The 15,488-nt window shown below is 41.0% G+C and overlaps 1 protein-coding gene across 3 annotated transcripts in view; it reads left to right on the top strand.

The window, feature by feature from the left end:
* Window positions 1–15,488, top strand: part of LOC311271442 (glutamate receptor ionotropic, kainate 2-like) — a 76,281-nt gene that overhangs the window by 16,595 nt on the left and 44,198 nt on the right. For 2 of the 3 annotated variants that reach the window (XM_084377115.1, XM_084377113.1), the window contains exons 2-3: window positions 12,667–12,834; window positions 14,120–14,383. In XM_084377115.1, the coding sequence (XP_084233241.1) occupies window positions 12,667–12,834; window positions 14,120–14,383 (432 nt within the window). The remainder of the gene's footprint in view (window positions 1–12,666; window positions 12,835–14,119; window positions 14,384–15,488) is intronic. The other variant, XM_084377114.1, reaches the window with a different exon arrangement.

Raw genomic sequence — 15,488 nt, 5'->3', positions numbered from 1 at the left:
ACACAACTGTCGTAGACAACAATCGAAGGTCTGTAACAACTTGTCAGACTTAATGCAGGTGGTAACTACGAACAAAACTCATTACATCTTAACAATGTTATATGTTTAAAACTTGAAGTATGTTGAAGTAAACACACGTGTAACGCTGTGATCCCTCTCACTGACGTTACATAGTGCAGATACAAGTGATATGGGTAGTGGCTGAGACAGAGACACCTTATCAGAAGGCACTGTACCATCACAATGATTCTGAAGCTGTTGTTTTAAGGTTATAACCTACCTCATTTTGGAAAGCAAGCTGTAACACTAACTCAACTTTTCTGGCTGCAGTAGCGTCTGTCAGGGTTCTGTTGCTTATCGCCCCCACCTGAGAAGACACATTCCCTCATTTGTTTGATATGACCCACCGATCCCCACCCTTATCCATGTGCACAAAGCATTACGGGGGATTGGAACAGACTTGGATTGATCTCCTGTCTTACATCTTTTTAAAGAGTTTGAGGAGACATAATGAAGCCAATCGACTCTGTTTCCCCCTTGCACAGCTGCCGGTGCGATTATACCCACACTCGGCCATTACTTTCTAAACATGACAAAAGACACCGAATTTCCTCCCCAGCAGGGTGCGGATGAATATGAGAAATGGTGAAATAAACAGTAGACTGCAGAACAGAAGAAAGATTAGAACGGCAATCTTGATTTTCACCTTTATTCTCCTTTTTTACATTTATCCTCAAGATCTTTTCTTATTTATTGAGAGGAAACGAGTGCACATATTTGAGGAACTTCATTATTCAGTAATTTCTTTTTTATCGGCAAGCCTCTGGCTGTTTCCCTCTGTAAAGTCGGGTCCCTTTCATTTGGTTTTCTTTCTCTGCTGCTGTGCAATTGCCTGTGTGTGTTTGCAGAACAAGCAAGACAAATTGACACACCTTTGTAGGAAAGTGTAGCATATTGACTTGTACCTGTAGCTGTGATTATCGGCTGGCTTGTGTACAGCAGTGGCTGATGGGATGCTGATGAACCCAAACTGGGAGCTGACATTATCCTGCCCTGTGGCTGAGGGAGAGGGTGGAGGTGGGGGGGATGCAGGTGTCCGTTCAGGTCTAATGGGCCATCCATTCAGTCGTTTAATTGAGTGTCTTTTATCTGCCTCCAGTGACCTCTTTTATTCTCCATTTCTCCCCCTTCGTTTCCTGCGCTCATCCATTTTTTCCATTCTCCCTCCCTCCCTTCTCCAAACTCTCCTCTGTGTAGTTGCCTGCAAAAACACCTGACTTCAGTCATCATGGCCATCACCTGTTGTTTTCTAAGCACGTCTGACGGGTTGTGAGGAAACAGTTTGATGGCGAGCTACACTTTCAGAATCAAATCAATACCCAGAATACAGAAAGTATTTTTCTCTTCCTTTCCTCACATATTTTCCTCTCTGTCCTTCACTGTCCTTTTCTCAGTGTCATCTTTGTCTCCCTTTGGCTCTCAGCTTGTGTCCCAGTCTTTCCACTTCTACTTTGTTCTCTCACACCATCATCGAGCCTTACTTTCCCTCATCCCCTGGTCTCAGTGTCCTTGCGCACAAAGGCACGAATATGACATGCACATTCCAGACCATTTTCCTATTGTACGTTTGAATTTCAATGCAAAGAATACCTTTTCAGTCTCAGACGCCTCCGAACTGTAGGTTTTACCACCACAAATGTCTTTATGACATGTCTTAACATGTAGGGGAGCTTAAAATGAGCCCTCACATTGTCTCCACTATAGTGCCATTCTTTTCATGACGGAAATAGCTTTGATGAGGCAATATACTGAAGATACAGTATGAATTTATTGTGGTGAAAGAGCTCAAATTCAAATGCAATCTATAGCAAATGGGAACCTCTAGCAATGACTCTCCTCGGGCTTGTAATTTAATTTTTGTGGGTAAAAAAATATTGTCCGAACAGCTGTAATAATTATATATCACTTCATATATATTTGACATATTAAAAGTCAGGGTTTACCAGCTTCTGGGTCATTACCTATCTGAAAAATGATAATCACCTTCTGTGCAAGCATATCTAAATTTATGAAGATTAAAAATTATTATAATCAGATTATCGAAAATCCTGTAAAATGTCTTCTTTTCCTCTCCCATTGCCCTTCAAAAACCCAGCTGTGAGCAATAAAGAGCCGCCTCCTGAATTAATTCTTGACCTTTGGCTCTGACGGGAGATAACATCTGCCCTTCTACAAGAAAGAAAGTCTAATTTTACAGCCATTTTGTTCAGAATTACAATGGGAAGAGTGTAATACAGGGCCATTTTGATGAGCGGGAGAAGAGCGAGAATAAGAATGAGAGCAGCGAGGGGAGCAAAGAGACGATAAAGTCTCATATAATTTGCTGTGACCTAATTGCATCATTATAAATTGAACTTCTTTTTAGAGGTTTTACACCAAGGTCGGCTGGCTCCATATGATATATGTTAAATGCATTCTGGAGATGTTGTAATTCAAGCTTTTTGCTGGTATCGCTCTCTTTTCTGATAAGAGTTCACGTCTAAAATGCAAATGTTCAGAAATGGCACAAGTGTGAGAGTATTCTGGTGAGTGTGCTGAGAGACAGATGGAAATCCCGGTGCTTAACTTTCAGAGAGTTAGTATAAGACTCCAAGATTACTGTTAGTCAAGTTCTCATCTATATTTATTTTGGTGAGCGATGCAGCTTGAGGGCTGCTGGAGTATTGAGGGACGCTCGAGACACCCAGTCCATCCTGCCTCGTACTTCTCTGCTGCAAAGTCACAAATGGATGGAAATGCCTTTATCATAATGTGGAAAGTGATTATAAACCAGAGACACACATTGTGCATGCATAGTCACAGTGTTCTCCAGGCTGGACTCCTGCCTCTCTCTTAGCCTGCAGTGGATAATTAGCATCTCTCACACGTGCTTAGGCTTGATTAAAACTCAGTTTACAGTGAGCAGCGCTGTGAGGTCGCCATCTGTCACCTGCCGAGGCCACCGTGAGATGTACTCTAGTCAGAGGCAGTGGGGAAGGCGGCGTGTGTGTGTGTGTGTGTGTGTGTGTGTGTGTGATTGTGTGTGCGTGTTCGGTGTGGTCGTTTGATAAAGCAGGCAGGGGGAAAAATAAAAATGGGGCACAGAAAGAGAAATGGCGGTGACGGGTGCGGCAGTAAGCATTAGGATGCATTCTGTTCAATAACCGGTCCCTCTCACTCCCCGGCTGTATATTGCAGCCAAATCACATATTTTCTGTGCTGGCAGAAAAAGCTCCCGAGTGCAGTTTTGGGATTTTGTGTTATTTACTTGAACTTATAACCTTGCGACGGCAGTTCTGGGAATACTCGTGTTTACACTTGGAAGTCAGATGGGATGTGTGAGAGCTCATAAAACCCAGTGTGTGAAAGCCGCGGTATTTGTCCCTAAAACACAATGTTTTCATGCCACAGACGCAATATACACTCCTGCCACGGCAACTGCTTTTGTTGGAGGATATATTGTCTGAGAAATAATTGCAATAAACAGTATTATTGTCATTCTAACACCATTCTAGGCCACTTGAGTAATATGAAAGGGAAATGAAAGAATATTCAGACATTGGATGTTGCAATGAAACAAATACACAAATATCCTAAATAGATAACATAAATAAAATAAAACCACACAACCAAAACATTTAATAAAATGGATTCTTGGGCTCTGTCAACAAAATCGCATGTTGAATATTTAGGTCGTATATCAGAAAGTCACAACTTAAAGGTATCATATTCTGCTCATTTTCGGGTCATACTTATATTTTAGGTATCTACTATAACATGGTCACATGCTTTAATGTTTGAAAAGCACATTATTTGTCTCAGACTGTCTGTTGCTGCAGCACATTTATTCACCCTCTGTCTGAACGCTCTGTTTTAGTGCCTGTCGCTTTAAGGCCCCCCTCCTGAAAAGCCTAGTCTGCTCTGATTGGTCAGCTCTCACAGGCGTGAGCAGACATCGCACGCCATGTTTCTACATCAGCTCTGCCATCAGTGCTGGGGGCGTGGCTGAGTGCAGTGACTGTATCCTTGTGACATCAAAACCTTACGGAAGTCATGATGGGTCGTTTAAAGTCACAGTTTCCGATCACCGACTGTGTGCATTTCACCGTGGATTGAGTGTTTTGATACTTTTACAGTATTTGTATAATAAATACATAGACCTGCACTATAATTTAAAAAGAAATGTACATCTCACTCTCAACAATATGGGACCTTGAAGATACATACAATAAATTGATAAGGCCATTATCATGCTTATGTTGTTGACAAACTTGAATGAGTACATTTACATACCATGTGCTATTGTGGAAAGCCTGACTACATTTGCCCTGTATTTACATAAATGTAACGGGGAAGAAAGATTCCCAAAGTGGCCCGCAGGGAAACAACATAAAGACCTATATTTAGAAGGATATTTGTCAAACTGGCAACCCAGAATAATGCCTGAGGAAGCGCTCAAAAACACGCTGCCTCCTCTCTGCATGCATGTCTTCTGGTCTTCTGTTTGTTTTCTTCTCAATTTCGACAGACTGAGAACTTTAGCATTTTCCACAAAGGAAAATATTTGATTTATTAATTACATTTTTGAAAAAGCAATTACTATTCACTTCACACTATGATCTTTGCTTGCAAACTGTTTTGCTTGGGTTGATAAAACGCCTCATAAATGGATGACATTATCAACAGAAAATTCAGCTGTAACCATTTTGACAATCATTAATCTTTCTTTCATTTTTCATTTAAAACATAGTTCCAGCTTCTCAGTCCTAAGACTTTACTGCATTTCTTTGCCTCTAGTAAACTGAGTATCTATTTGTCATACAAAACAGGCAATTTTAAGATGCCACCTTAGGCAACTGTGATGGACATTTTCCACCATTTTCTGATATTTTACAGACCAAACAATTAAACACAATTTGGTAAAGCAATAAGGGCTCTACAAAATGCCATTATTTTTTAATTTCAAAGCTTCTATTGAGGTTTTCGAATGTAACCTTGTAAGTCTGTCGTCATGTTTTCTTTAAAACATCCTTGAACAAAATCCTCAATGTGAACAAAGGGATGAATCATCAGCAATCTTAAAATTCTTACAAAACCTCGAGACCTCAAAACCTTCTTTGAGATCTTTACGCAGTCGTTGTTGACATGAAAATGATGACGTTTTGATATAGCGCCGAGCAAATGCAGATAAACAGGCCAATATGACCCCTTTTCGTAAAGCCTTAATTTATTTACTATAGTCGTGTAAAAGCACAAATTTGCCTTGTTGAATGTATTTGCACGACACTGCAAATCATGCGCTGGCCTCTCACTTTGTTTCTGTCTTTGTCTGAGCAGGTAGTTGAAAAAAATTAATTTCAATACAACACATCCCACATGATGAACTCTAGTTATGACCTCATGTTTCTGTAAAGAGCTTTTATAATCTCAGGAACAGTCTGTCAGTTCTTTATTGTGTGTGTGTGTGTGTGTGTGTGTGTGTGTGTGTGTGTGTGTGTGTGTGTGTGTGTTTGATGATACTACAGAAGCACCACAGCATTTGACTCGAGCTGCGTTCTTATGTTTCTTTAAGGAGCTCGTCTAATCTCAAGAGCGGGCACGTATTTCAGTGAAATGTGTTCGTGTGCATCCGTGTAATGTACGTGTGTGTGTGCGTGTGTGCCCGCGCGCATTTGCACTTCCACATCTTATTTTCTCAGTCGTGTTTCTTTTCAGTTGCATTCACAGTTTGAGAGCAGTGGAGAGGTTGGAAACTGCGAGCAGACAGAAGTCATTTGGGACTTCAGCAATTCAAGGCCCGTGGAAGTGTACTCACAGTTTGGCACAATTAGTACCAAAAGGGGTCCCTGCTTGACAAATTAGCACACAAAATGTCAGCCGGTAGTTTAGCACATCCACAATGAGCCCTTGCAAATTAGCACATATTTTGAGGAGGGAGCTGGCACATTATTATGAATAGAGAGAGTCTGGCAAATTAGCACATCTGTTGCCAGCGCTCAGAATTAATAGATGTTATATGATCACTGGTTTCCCACTTGGAGCTGGGTCAGGGACGAGGGTGGTGGCACACATTTCTAATTGAAGACTGTATGTGTGCTCATTATAAGAGATTGATGAGATTGAACTTTTGGCGATGGTATAGATGATTATCACCCCGAGTGTAGCTGAACTTGGTTACCTCCGATCGCTGCAGGCATGGGCTTTAAATTCTCACATCGCTCACATTTTCCCTCGGTCTCAGTTGTTCCTTACCTGACACATTTGTTTAGGCTCAATCTTCAAGAGTATGTGTGATTGTGTGTGTATATACACACGTGTGTTCAAGTGTGTGTGAGTCAGCCCGAGGCTTAGCGTCCAGCGGTGGCAGGTGACAGTCTTGTCCAGTGTCAGGAGGCTTTAGGGTGACAGGAGTGATTCTATTCTGGAGGAAAAACACACAACAAGCCAAACAAGTCGGATAACAGGAGCTAAACTGTTGTTCACGTAAGCTGCTTTCTAACGGTTTCATGTTCAGTTTCCATAACTCCAACAGAGTGATTGATTAAGCTATTGATTGATGGCTGACTCGCTTTTTATTGTGCTCATTTGATTTATGTTTTCATCCGCTTTTCTCGGCTTGTGGTTCCTTTCTCACAGCCTTTATAGCTTTGTCTTACATGATATATATTCTTACTCCAGTCATTCATGGGAACATGTACAAACATATAACAAATACAAGTAATTTACTCTTTATTTCTCAGTTTTGACCCCTAAGTAAGTTTACAAGACTCAACCAAGATCTCTATCATATATCTTCTTAGAAAATGTGCCTCTATTAACAAAATTTACTGCTTTCCTTATCTTTCTCTTACAAAACCAAGGCTCTATATGATGTTATCTTCGAGCCACAGCCAGAGAAGCTATAGCTGGTCAAATAATACACTGATATATCACCTCTGCAATGGTATTAAAGCAGTGTTTGGCTCTGCCCAATACAAGAGAATACACTAATGTTCTTCCTTTTATTAGAAATAAGGTCAAACGCCAGAAATTCATTTCCTTTACAGACTACATTGATGATAGTTTGTTTGTGTGATATCGTAGCACTGGCGAGCATCCTGCACAGTGGATGTATCCAGTGCCCATGGTCACATTTCTGGGGATCTTCAGGGAGAAGGAGAATTGGCCCTTGTGCAACATAGGAAGGTCAGTCCACCGCAAGGGGAGCTTCAGATTAATGACCAGGGGCGGCGACTCTCTGCAGGCCTTCATGCATCATGTCCCATTCACCGCCAAACATGTCAGGGAGCGCTCCCACTGGGAATTTCGGGGATATTTACGGAGCATTTCCATCACTTTTTGCCTCCTGCCTGTTGGCTCTGAGTGCCGATGCTCAGCAGCTGAAAGACTGAGGGAGACAGAAACAGGCTGGGGTGTCGGGGCGTGGTGGGTCGAGGTCTTAAAGCCTAACTGACTTCATACCTGGGCCGCTCGCCTTAGCGACAGTGTTGCTAGCTGGTTGCTATGGCAGCCACCCTGCAGCCCACCGCCATCCTGCAGCTGCGCTGCTGGTCATTAGTCACAGAGACAGGCCGTATGCACTACTATCACAATGCTCTTCCTCCACCAATCAGCTGCTCACATTCCGAAACTGCCGATGTCTCTCAGCCATAGCATAGATGTATGAGTCACCATGGCAACATATCTGTCTCCCATCTCCCAGCGTACAAGAGCATCCTTGAGCAGAGAGGGCTAATTATATTTTCATTCATAGTTTAGTAAGTAACAGCTTTCTTTTAGTTGTAAATACATTGTCTCTGCTGGTACTGACAGTGTACTGACTTCTCAGAAATTTTGAGTTGAATCTAAATTTAATGCTTTATTTCCATATCACCATGATTTGTTGGAATTGGTCTGATTGAGCTTACTTACACAAAAACAGAAAAAGACAGAAATCATAAAACCGCTCTCTCATAAAGAACGTAATACATTAAGCGAGTCTAAAGCAGTCACTTAATATACGACTCATTAATCCCAAAAGCATAAAACATGTGAACAGTAGAATATATTTTACCGAAAGTGAAAGGCATTTTGATAGCCGCTACATGATCTCCAAGGTTAATCTCTGTCCTAAATGAAGCCAAGTTACTTTATAATGTTAAACCCAAAACGCACTTGATTAACTGTGGACAAACATTAAAAGGGAGTCAAATTTACATAGAGGAGACGCCCTCCCACACGGCCTTTTCATTTCCACTTCCAGCTCCGGCTCTCTCTCTGTCTCTCTCTCTCTCACACACACACTAAGACACTCAGATCACCAGGCCTGTTTTCTCGTCAGGGTGATTATCCAGCTCATAACTCACTCAGAGCTTTCATTTGCACGATAATTCACACCGGTCCCAATGATGGCGGCTCCATAATTCACACACGCGCTGATTATCTCGGCTGTAACTCACACACCTGCAATCAGACGGACCACGACGCCAAGTCGGGAGAGGAGGATGGATAGATAGATGATGCAGACCGAGTGTTATTAGACTTTCAGCAAGATACATTTATATAATAGGGATAGACCGATTATAGGATCGGATATTCAGCTAGGACAGCAACTGAAGGTTATTATCATTTCATCCAAATGCCTTGTTCTGTTCACCAAACCAAAAGATATTGAGTTTACTTTCAGAGAGGAAAAGAAACCGCAAAATATTTACATTTAAGAAGCTGGAATCAATGAATTCTCCTGGTTTTCTTAAAAAAATGACTCAAACCAGTTAATCAACATTCAAAATGGATGGCAATTAATTTAATAGTTGACAATTAATTGGTTAATTAATTAATCGTTGTAGCTGGTCGTCGATAATTTTTCTGGCTATTTGTAGCTTTTGTTGTCCAATTGCTAAATTTAAAAGTACACTACTTTGGCTCTGATTTAGCCCCCACTCTCACAACACTATCTGATTGGTTGCAAATCACAAGTAATAGTCTGTCAACACTGAGTAATCTGAGTTTGTGACCACAATCTGTTGTAGTTATCAAATAAATGTGCAGTAAAAAGGAGTGAAAGTATATGGTAGCAGAACATTTTAATATTCAAGCAGTGTTGGGTAACACTACTTTTAAAGTAACTAAGATAACTGCAATTAAAAAGTAATTTGGAAACAAAACAGTACAGTAAACAGTAACAGATTAATTATTTGAGAGCCAGGGGAGTGTTGGTGTTAATACAGCTAGCACAGGAGCTTTGGACCCCTGGGAGGAAGAGGTTTACAGGCCCAGGGCTAGCTGGTTAGCATGCTAACTTTAGTGCTCTTCCACACAATACAGAGACATCTTTGACATAACGTCGACACCGTTTGTTCTTGACATTTTGTTGATGATTTAGTTAATTTTTGAATGTTTTGAACTTAAATTCTTCCATATTACACCTTTAAATCAAACAGTAACCATTTAATCGTCTACATATCATCTTGCAGTGAAATCTAAAGCTTGACATCTCCTTTGGAAGTATTAAATGTAACCCCTTTGCGGGCTTAATTTAATGTTCCCGCTCGCCTGTGTACTCAAAGGTGTATTATTTCTTTTAAACCACCGTGTCCAATGCATACAGTGTGCCGAAGAAAATCTGATGAGCATAACTTAATACCCTCACGCTCATTTCCACACTGGTTGAGCGGGCCCGTGGAGCTCAGGCTGCTCCCTCAGGGCAATAGAGTCATAATTATCTATTAGGTCGGACTGACATGATTCCAATCATCTTTAATGGTGATTCTCGAGTTTTCGTCCTTTTGAAGATTGATGTGCTATTTCAGTGAGATGAAATGCCACGAATAGCAGCATGTTAACATCACATCACCGTATAACGGGAGGACCAACACATGAAAAACTCATTATAGCTCACTCAATTACAGCGAAGCACAAAACATGTCCTCAAGTTCTTACACTGTGGCATCTTTCTCTCTTCCAAATCACCTTCAATTCTCTGCTGGACTTTATATAAAAGAAAATCCAATAAAATAAACCAAGGAACCACAACATATGATGGTGACAGTGATAAAGCTCGCTTCCCTAAGTTAATGACATCTTCTTTGCCCTCCTGCACTTCTTTTCTGTCCCTCCCTGCCATGGTCAGATGCTATTTATAGCGTCTGTGCCTATAATTTGCACAGCTCTCCCTCTCTTTCTCCTCTCTTTTAGAAATGCGTCACTCTCTCTGCCTTTTTCTCTTTCCGTCTCACTTTTCCCCCCACTCTCTCTGTAATTGAATCAATAAACAGGCTTTAAACTTTTTTCTTCAGTTTTCAGGATTTCGTCAAACTGACTCTCTGTCCTCAGAGAGGACGGGAGCCGTGGACAGACTACTGAGCCGAGCTCTGGACGCAGAGAGTGTTTTCTCAGAGCTGCTCTCACAACCTCCCTTTCATCTTTCCCCTCCCTCATCCATTCTCTTTTAAGTTCGATTTCTGTAAAGCTTTCTCATGATTTAGTCCATCCTCAAAGGTGTCGTAGCTTTTCCGAACGTGGGTGTCGTTTTTTTTTCCTTTTTTTCCGTTATGTTTACTGTGAAAGTTGAAAGTAGTTGCTCGACTCTACAGCTGTTTCAGCTGTTTGACATCGAGAATTTCAGTGTAAAACTTGAATGTGCTACATACCCTGCAATATTGCATCAACTACAACATGACTTCATCATTCTGATAACGGATGTGTGAAAATACTGTCATCGTTCTCACTGACTCCAGTGGAATCAGGGATGCAAATACGATACCTTCACATAATTTTGCATTTTTGCATTTTAAAAAGAAGTATCTCCTTCTTCTTCTCCTTCTCCTTCTCTATGTTTATTGGCAGATTGTAAACCAACTTTAGAGGTGTATACTGCCACCTACTGTATGAGAGTGTGTAGACGCTGAGCTTATTAAACGTACTACAAGGAATCTTTAACTGCATTTGAAACGGTCTTAATACTGATGCCTCTTTATGACCTACATGAGCAAACAAGACCATTAGTGAGAGGATTCTGTATTTCTGTGTAGTTACTGTAGTTATTTTTATTGCCTGACGGATTCTCAGATAACTCATAAAATTAAAACTATTTTCATTGCGCAAGTTTAATTTGTTTCACCGTCGTCATATTACAGTTATTATTCTTACATATTAATAGATATGTTACCTCTGCATCATGCATCCTGCAGACAGCTGGATCAAGATCTTTGCAACACTAGGTGGTGGTGCTCATACCACTTCTGACCACAGGGGCCGCCAGATTCAACTAAAAATGAATGTTCCATGTCGCTGCTTTAAGTCAGTAAAAGAAGGTTAGCTCCTGATTATAAATTGCTATATTTATCAGCTATAATTTCATTAAAGGAATAATATTAATGATATACATTTTACATTACCAGGTCGATATACAGTACATCGTGCTAATTCGTTTAAATTAAATCTGTCCAGACTAACTGGCTTGTAGATTAGAAATTGACATATTTTGTAAATGTTCCCAAAAAGATGTGAATTTGATTGAAATCAAATTTGACAAGCAATTTTGTCAATTGTCAAATGAATGCAGGTAAATCATGTCCCGACATAATCTTGAAATGAGACATGTGGGCAGGTCGAACGTTGCTTCCCTTTGTTTTTGGGTTTCTGAACCATATTGATGGACCATCTGGAGCCTTAAACGTTTTTGTTCGGCTCAGAGTAATTGACAAGTCTGAAGGGAGCTGTTTTAAGTTGACAACACCTTACTTTGTGGTGGTAATTATATTGTCTGGCTTGGTTGCGTGGTGAAACAGCGTGTATTGTTTGTTTTTTGTGTCGAGGCTTATTACTTCATCAATTATTGGCCATCACGAGGTGTGATTCACATACATCTCAAAGGCAACAAGATTTCTCGGGCAGGCACAGCTTGAAAGTCCCATCAGGATGCTTTTCCTTTTAAAAACTAGCAAGAGTAACAGAGAAATATGATGTAGAATTAACAATCTGATCTTTTTAGAGTAATTTCAAAAATCCCTGATGGTTTATCTCAATTTCTGAGGTTTAATGATCGGCTTTCTCCTTCACTATCTCTGTCTTTCTGTTCTTGGAGCCCTTTTAAAACCACTTCAAGTGTTTCCGATTTTCTCATCGCTCTAATTTTCTCTTTCTCAATTTTGCATTCGTTTCTCTGCTCCCTGCACACTTTTTTTTTTCTTTGCTCTCGTCTCATTCGAGAATCTTTGAAATCAATGGGACAAAATGGAAGAGTGAACCTTCCTGTCAAGGCTGAGTGAGGAAGTTAAAGAAGGGCACCCACCCCTGAACTCACCTCCCTTTGTAACTAATTGCCTATAATTACACCGACGACTGCCACAGAATGCAAATCAGATGAGATCTGATGGCCTAATCCGAACTGTAAATCAGTTTCATGTCATTGTATGACTGAGCTATGTCAGGTAAACACGATGCCATCAATAATATGAGAAATAAAATAGTGAAGTGTTGATATCAATAGCACTGCTGGGACTGTGGTTGCCTGCATCGTATCAATCATTTACTTGAATGTCACTTTTGTTAAAGAATCCATTGCAGTTACAGGAGAACGAAGTGGCTATTCAGAGGTCTTTCATCTTGGCTGATTTTTTTTATTTTCTTTTTATCGACCCTCAGGAGGAATATTTGAATCCATTGAGAGCGGCCCCTCCGGAGCAGAGGAACTAGCCTTTAAATTTGCCTTGAACACAATCAACAGGAACCGCACCTTGCTCCCCAACACTACGCTGACCTATGACATCCAGAGAATAAACATCTTCGACAGCTTCGAGGCCTCCAGGAAAGGTGAGTCATGGGGAAGTATGCACCATGAGTGCATGTTTTGTTGCTTATCACTTTTAGTTGCGACAAACTATGACGTAGATGAAGTAATAAATGGTGTATGGTTCCCATGGATTTAAATCATTTATTCTTAAAAAGTAATGAAAACTACTCCAATGCTGAAAGAGAACGTAAACATTAAGTGCGAGCAAGTAAAATTCATCCGTAATGAATATAAAAAATGTAATACATCCAAAACAATATTTCTTTAGATCATTTTTAATGTTTGACATTGACTGTTTGGTGTAACAGCTCTCAGATTATGTGAATTGAACATTAACGTGCCGCAGCATATAATACCATATATAAAATTAACATATACACATTTTCATATACGTACCTATGCAAATTTTCCAATGGGTCTTTCCTATCTTACAGGTAACATACAGTATGGTAGCATCACTCTTGATATACAGTATGTCATCCATGACAGTTCCACATGGGAAGTCAATTTACAGTACTGCAGTCTACTGTATAGTGACATCAAAGTGTGGTGCGCGTGGCATCGACACTAGTTTAAAATTTCCTTATGTGACGTGTAACATTTGATAGATGCAGAAATTACCACAGCACACAATGAGGATGATAAATAAGCGTCTGAAATCTCAATTTACTGCTCACTATAGTTTCTAAAAGGAGTAGTGGATGAGTGGACACGACGGTGATTGTAGTCACTGCCACTATGTCAGTTTGATTGACAACATATGTATAAACACCAATACAGTCTGTATTATCAAAATCTCCATGAAGGCTAGACGTTACAAGATGAAGGATTTACCAAAAGGAAATGAGAGGGGAAAAGGCTGAACAGTGTCCCCGCAGCAGATTGTTATTCACACAAAGGTACCTTGTGGAGTTATCTTGCAAACTTCCAGTGTTACTCTCCAAAATTCATCGTGCTGCTTGAATGAGACGGATGGAAACATAAAGGTATCCTTAACTTCAATGCACATCGCAGCATGTCACTGGAAAAGGGGCGAAAATTAGGTGTTGTATTTCCATAACTGCTGATCAGAGCTGGAGCCAATGAATAACAATGACTACTATGGGTCATTTGATGTGGGACTGAATGGTGATTGTACCCTTTCCCACTGAATACAAAAGCCCTATGTTAGAGTATAAAATGGGTATTATTGGTTTTTTGGGGTGATGTGTGGGCAAAAATGGAACGACAAAAAATGTTACAAACTGACATTTTTCAAAGCCCATTACACTGACTTGTTCCTTCTCACTCTTTCTACCTTATCAGCATGTGATCAGCTTTCTCTCGGGGTGGCGGCCATTTTTGGCCCCTCACACAGCTCGTCAGCCAATGCCGTCCAGTCCATATGCAACGCTCTGGGAGTGCCCCACATCCAGACCAAGTGGAAGCATCAAGTGTCCGACAACAGGGACTCGTACTATGTCAGCCTGTACCCCGACTTCTCCTCCCTCAGCAGAGCCATCCTCGACCTGGTGCACTTCTTCAAGTGGAGAACCGTCACTGTGGTGTATGACGACAGCACAGGTACAGGTACAGTTGGTGTCTGTCTTCATTTTCCAGTTGTGCATGATGAGCATGATAATGTTTGCAACATGCAGCCTTTACACCTTAAATTGTCCAGAAAAACAAGAGGTACCAGGTGAACGACAAAAAGCAGCACTGCTGCTCAGAGTTCAGTGAGTGCTTTGTAACCTGTCAAGTTAATTCAGAAATCAATAGCTTACTGTTCTGCTTCAGTCCTGCAGGTGCTGCCCATGTCAGTCTTCCAGAAGAGTGAGCAGCAGCTTAGAAAAAAACCACATTACCCAGAATGACCCAATGTCTCTTCAGATTAATGCCATGCAGAACTGTAGTATGTGGGGGCTGACAACAGCCATTAATAACACACAGAGACACTTGATCTCTGAGGGTGGCCATCAAATGTGTCTGTGAGCCATTTCATCTACGCTGTGACTTTGTGGAGAGGCTCGTAATATGCATTTTAAAAGACGGGCTGTATTTTAGCGGGAGCGCCGTGGTATTTTTTTACGAGGTAAAATGTAACCGGCGCGGAGAATATAACGATATTCAAATTCTCATTCGCAATTTATGAGCTATTTGGCATGATGTGGTTGACAAGTTAATGTAAGTAAATTAGATAAAGTTGAAAGGAGGCTGAAATTTTAGACAGATTGAATAATGAATTCACTCCCTACTGAGCGAATGAACATCAGCTTGTAGATGACATCCTAAATGGTGCCGCTAAATAGGAATTTGAGCCCCTTTCTGTTCCTTTAAAAACCATCATTGTAACATTGGAATAGCTTCATGTTATTTAGCTTCCCCCAGCATCTCTACTTTCACATTTGTTGCATACATGCATGTTAGCACCCGTACGTTAACCTCCCTATGACTCGTCTCACTTGCCACATTATTCTTACTCGTCTCCTTGACCTTGCGTCACTTCCTGCCTCCGAGCTCAGTACGTTAACACCCTCGTTCCCTCGCAAACTGCCCCGGCGCGTTGCCAAAGTTTGACCTCTCGCCTCGCTCTCTGTCAGATAGGAGCGGCTTGGGCCTCAGCGGTGGAGCATTTCTGCTGCAGCACACCTGACGCCCTGGAAAGTGTGACAGCTGCATAGCCGCGTTGCTTCCC

Source organism: Pagrus pagrus (assembly GCF_965226575.1).
Source record: "Pagrus pagrus genome assembly, chromosome: 16".
Lineage (NCBI taxonomy): Eukaryota > Metazoa > Chordata > Actinopteri > Spariformes > Sparidae > Pagrus > Pagrus pagrus.
Note: the sequence above shows the minus strand (reverse complement) of the source record. Positions and strands in the feature narration are given on the sequence as shown.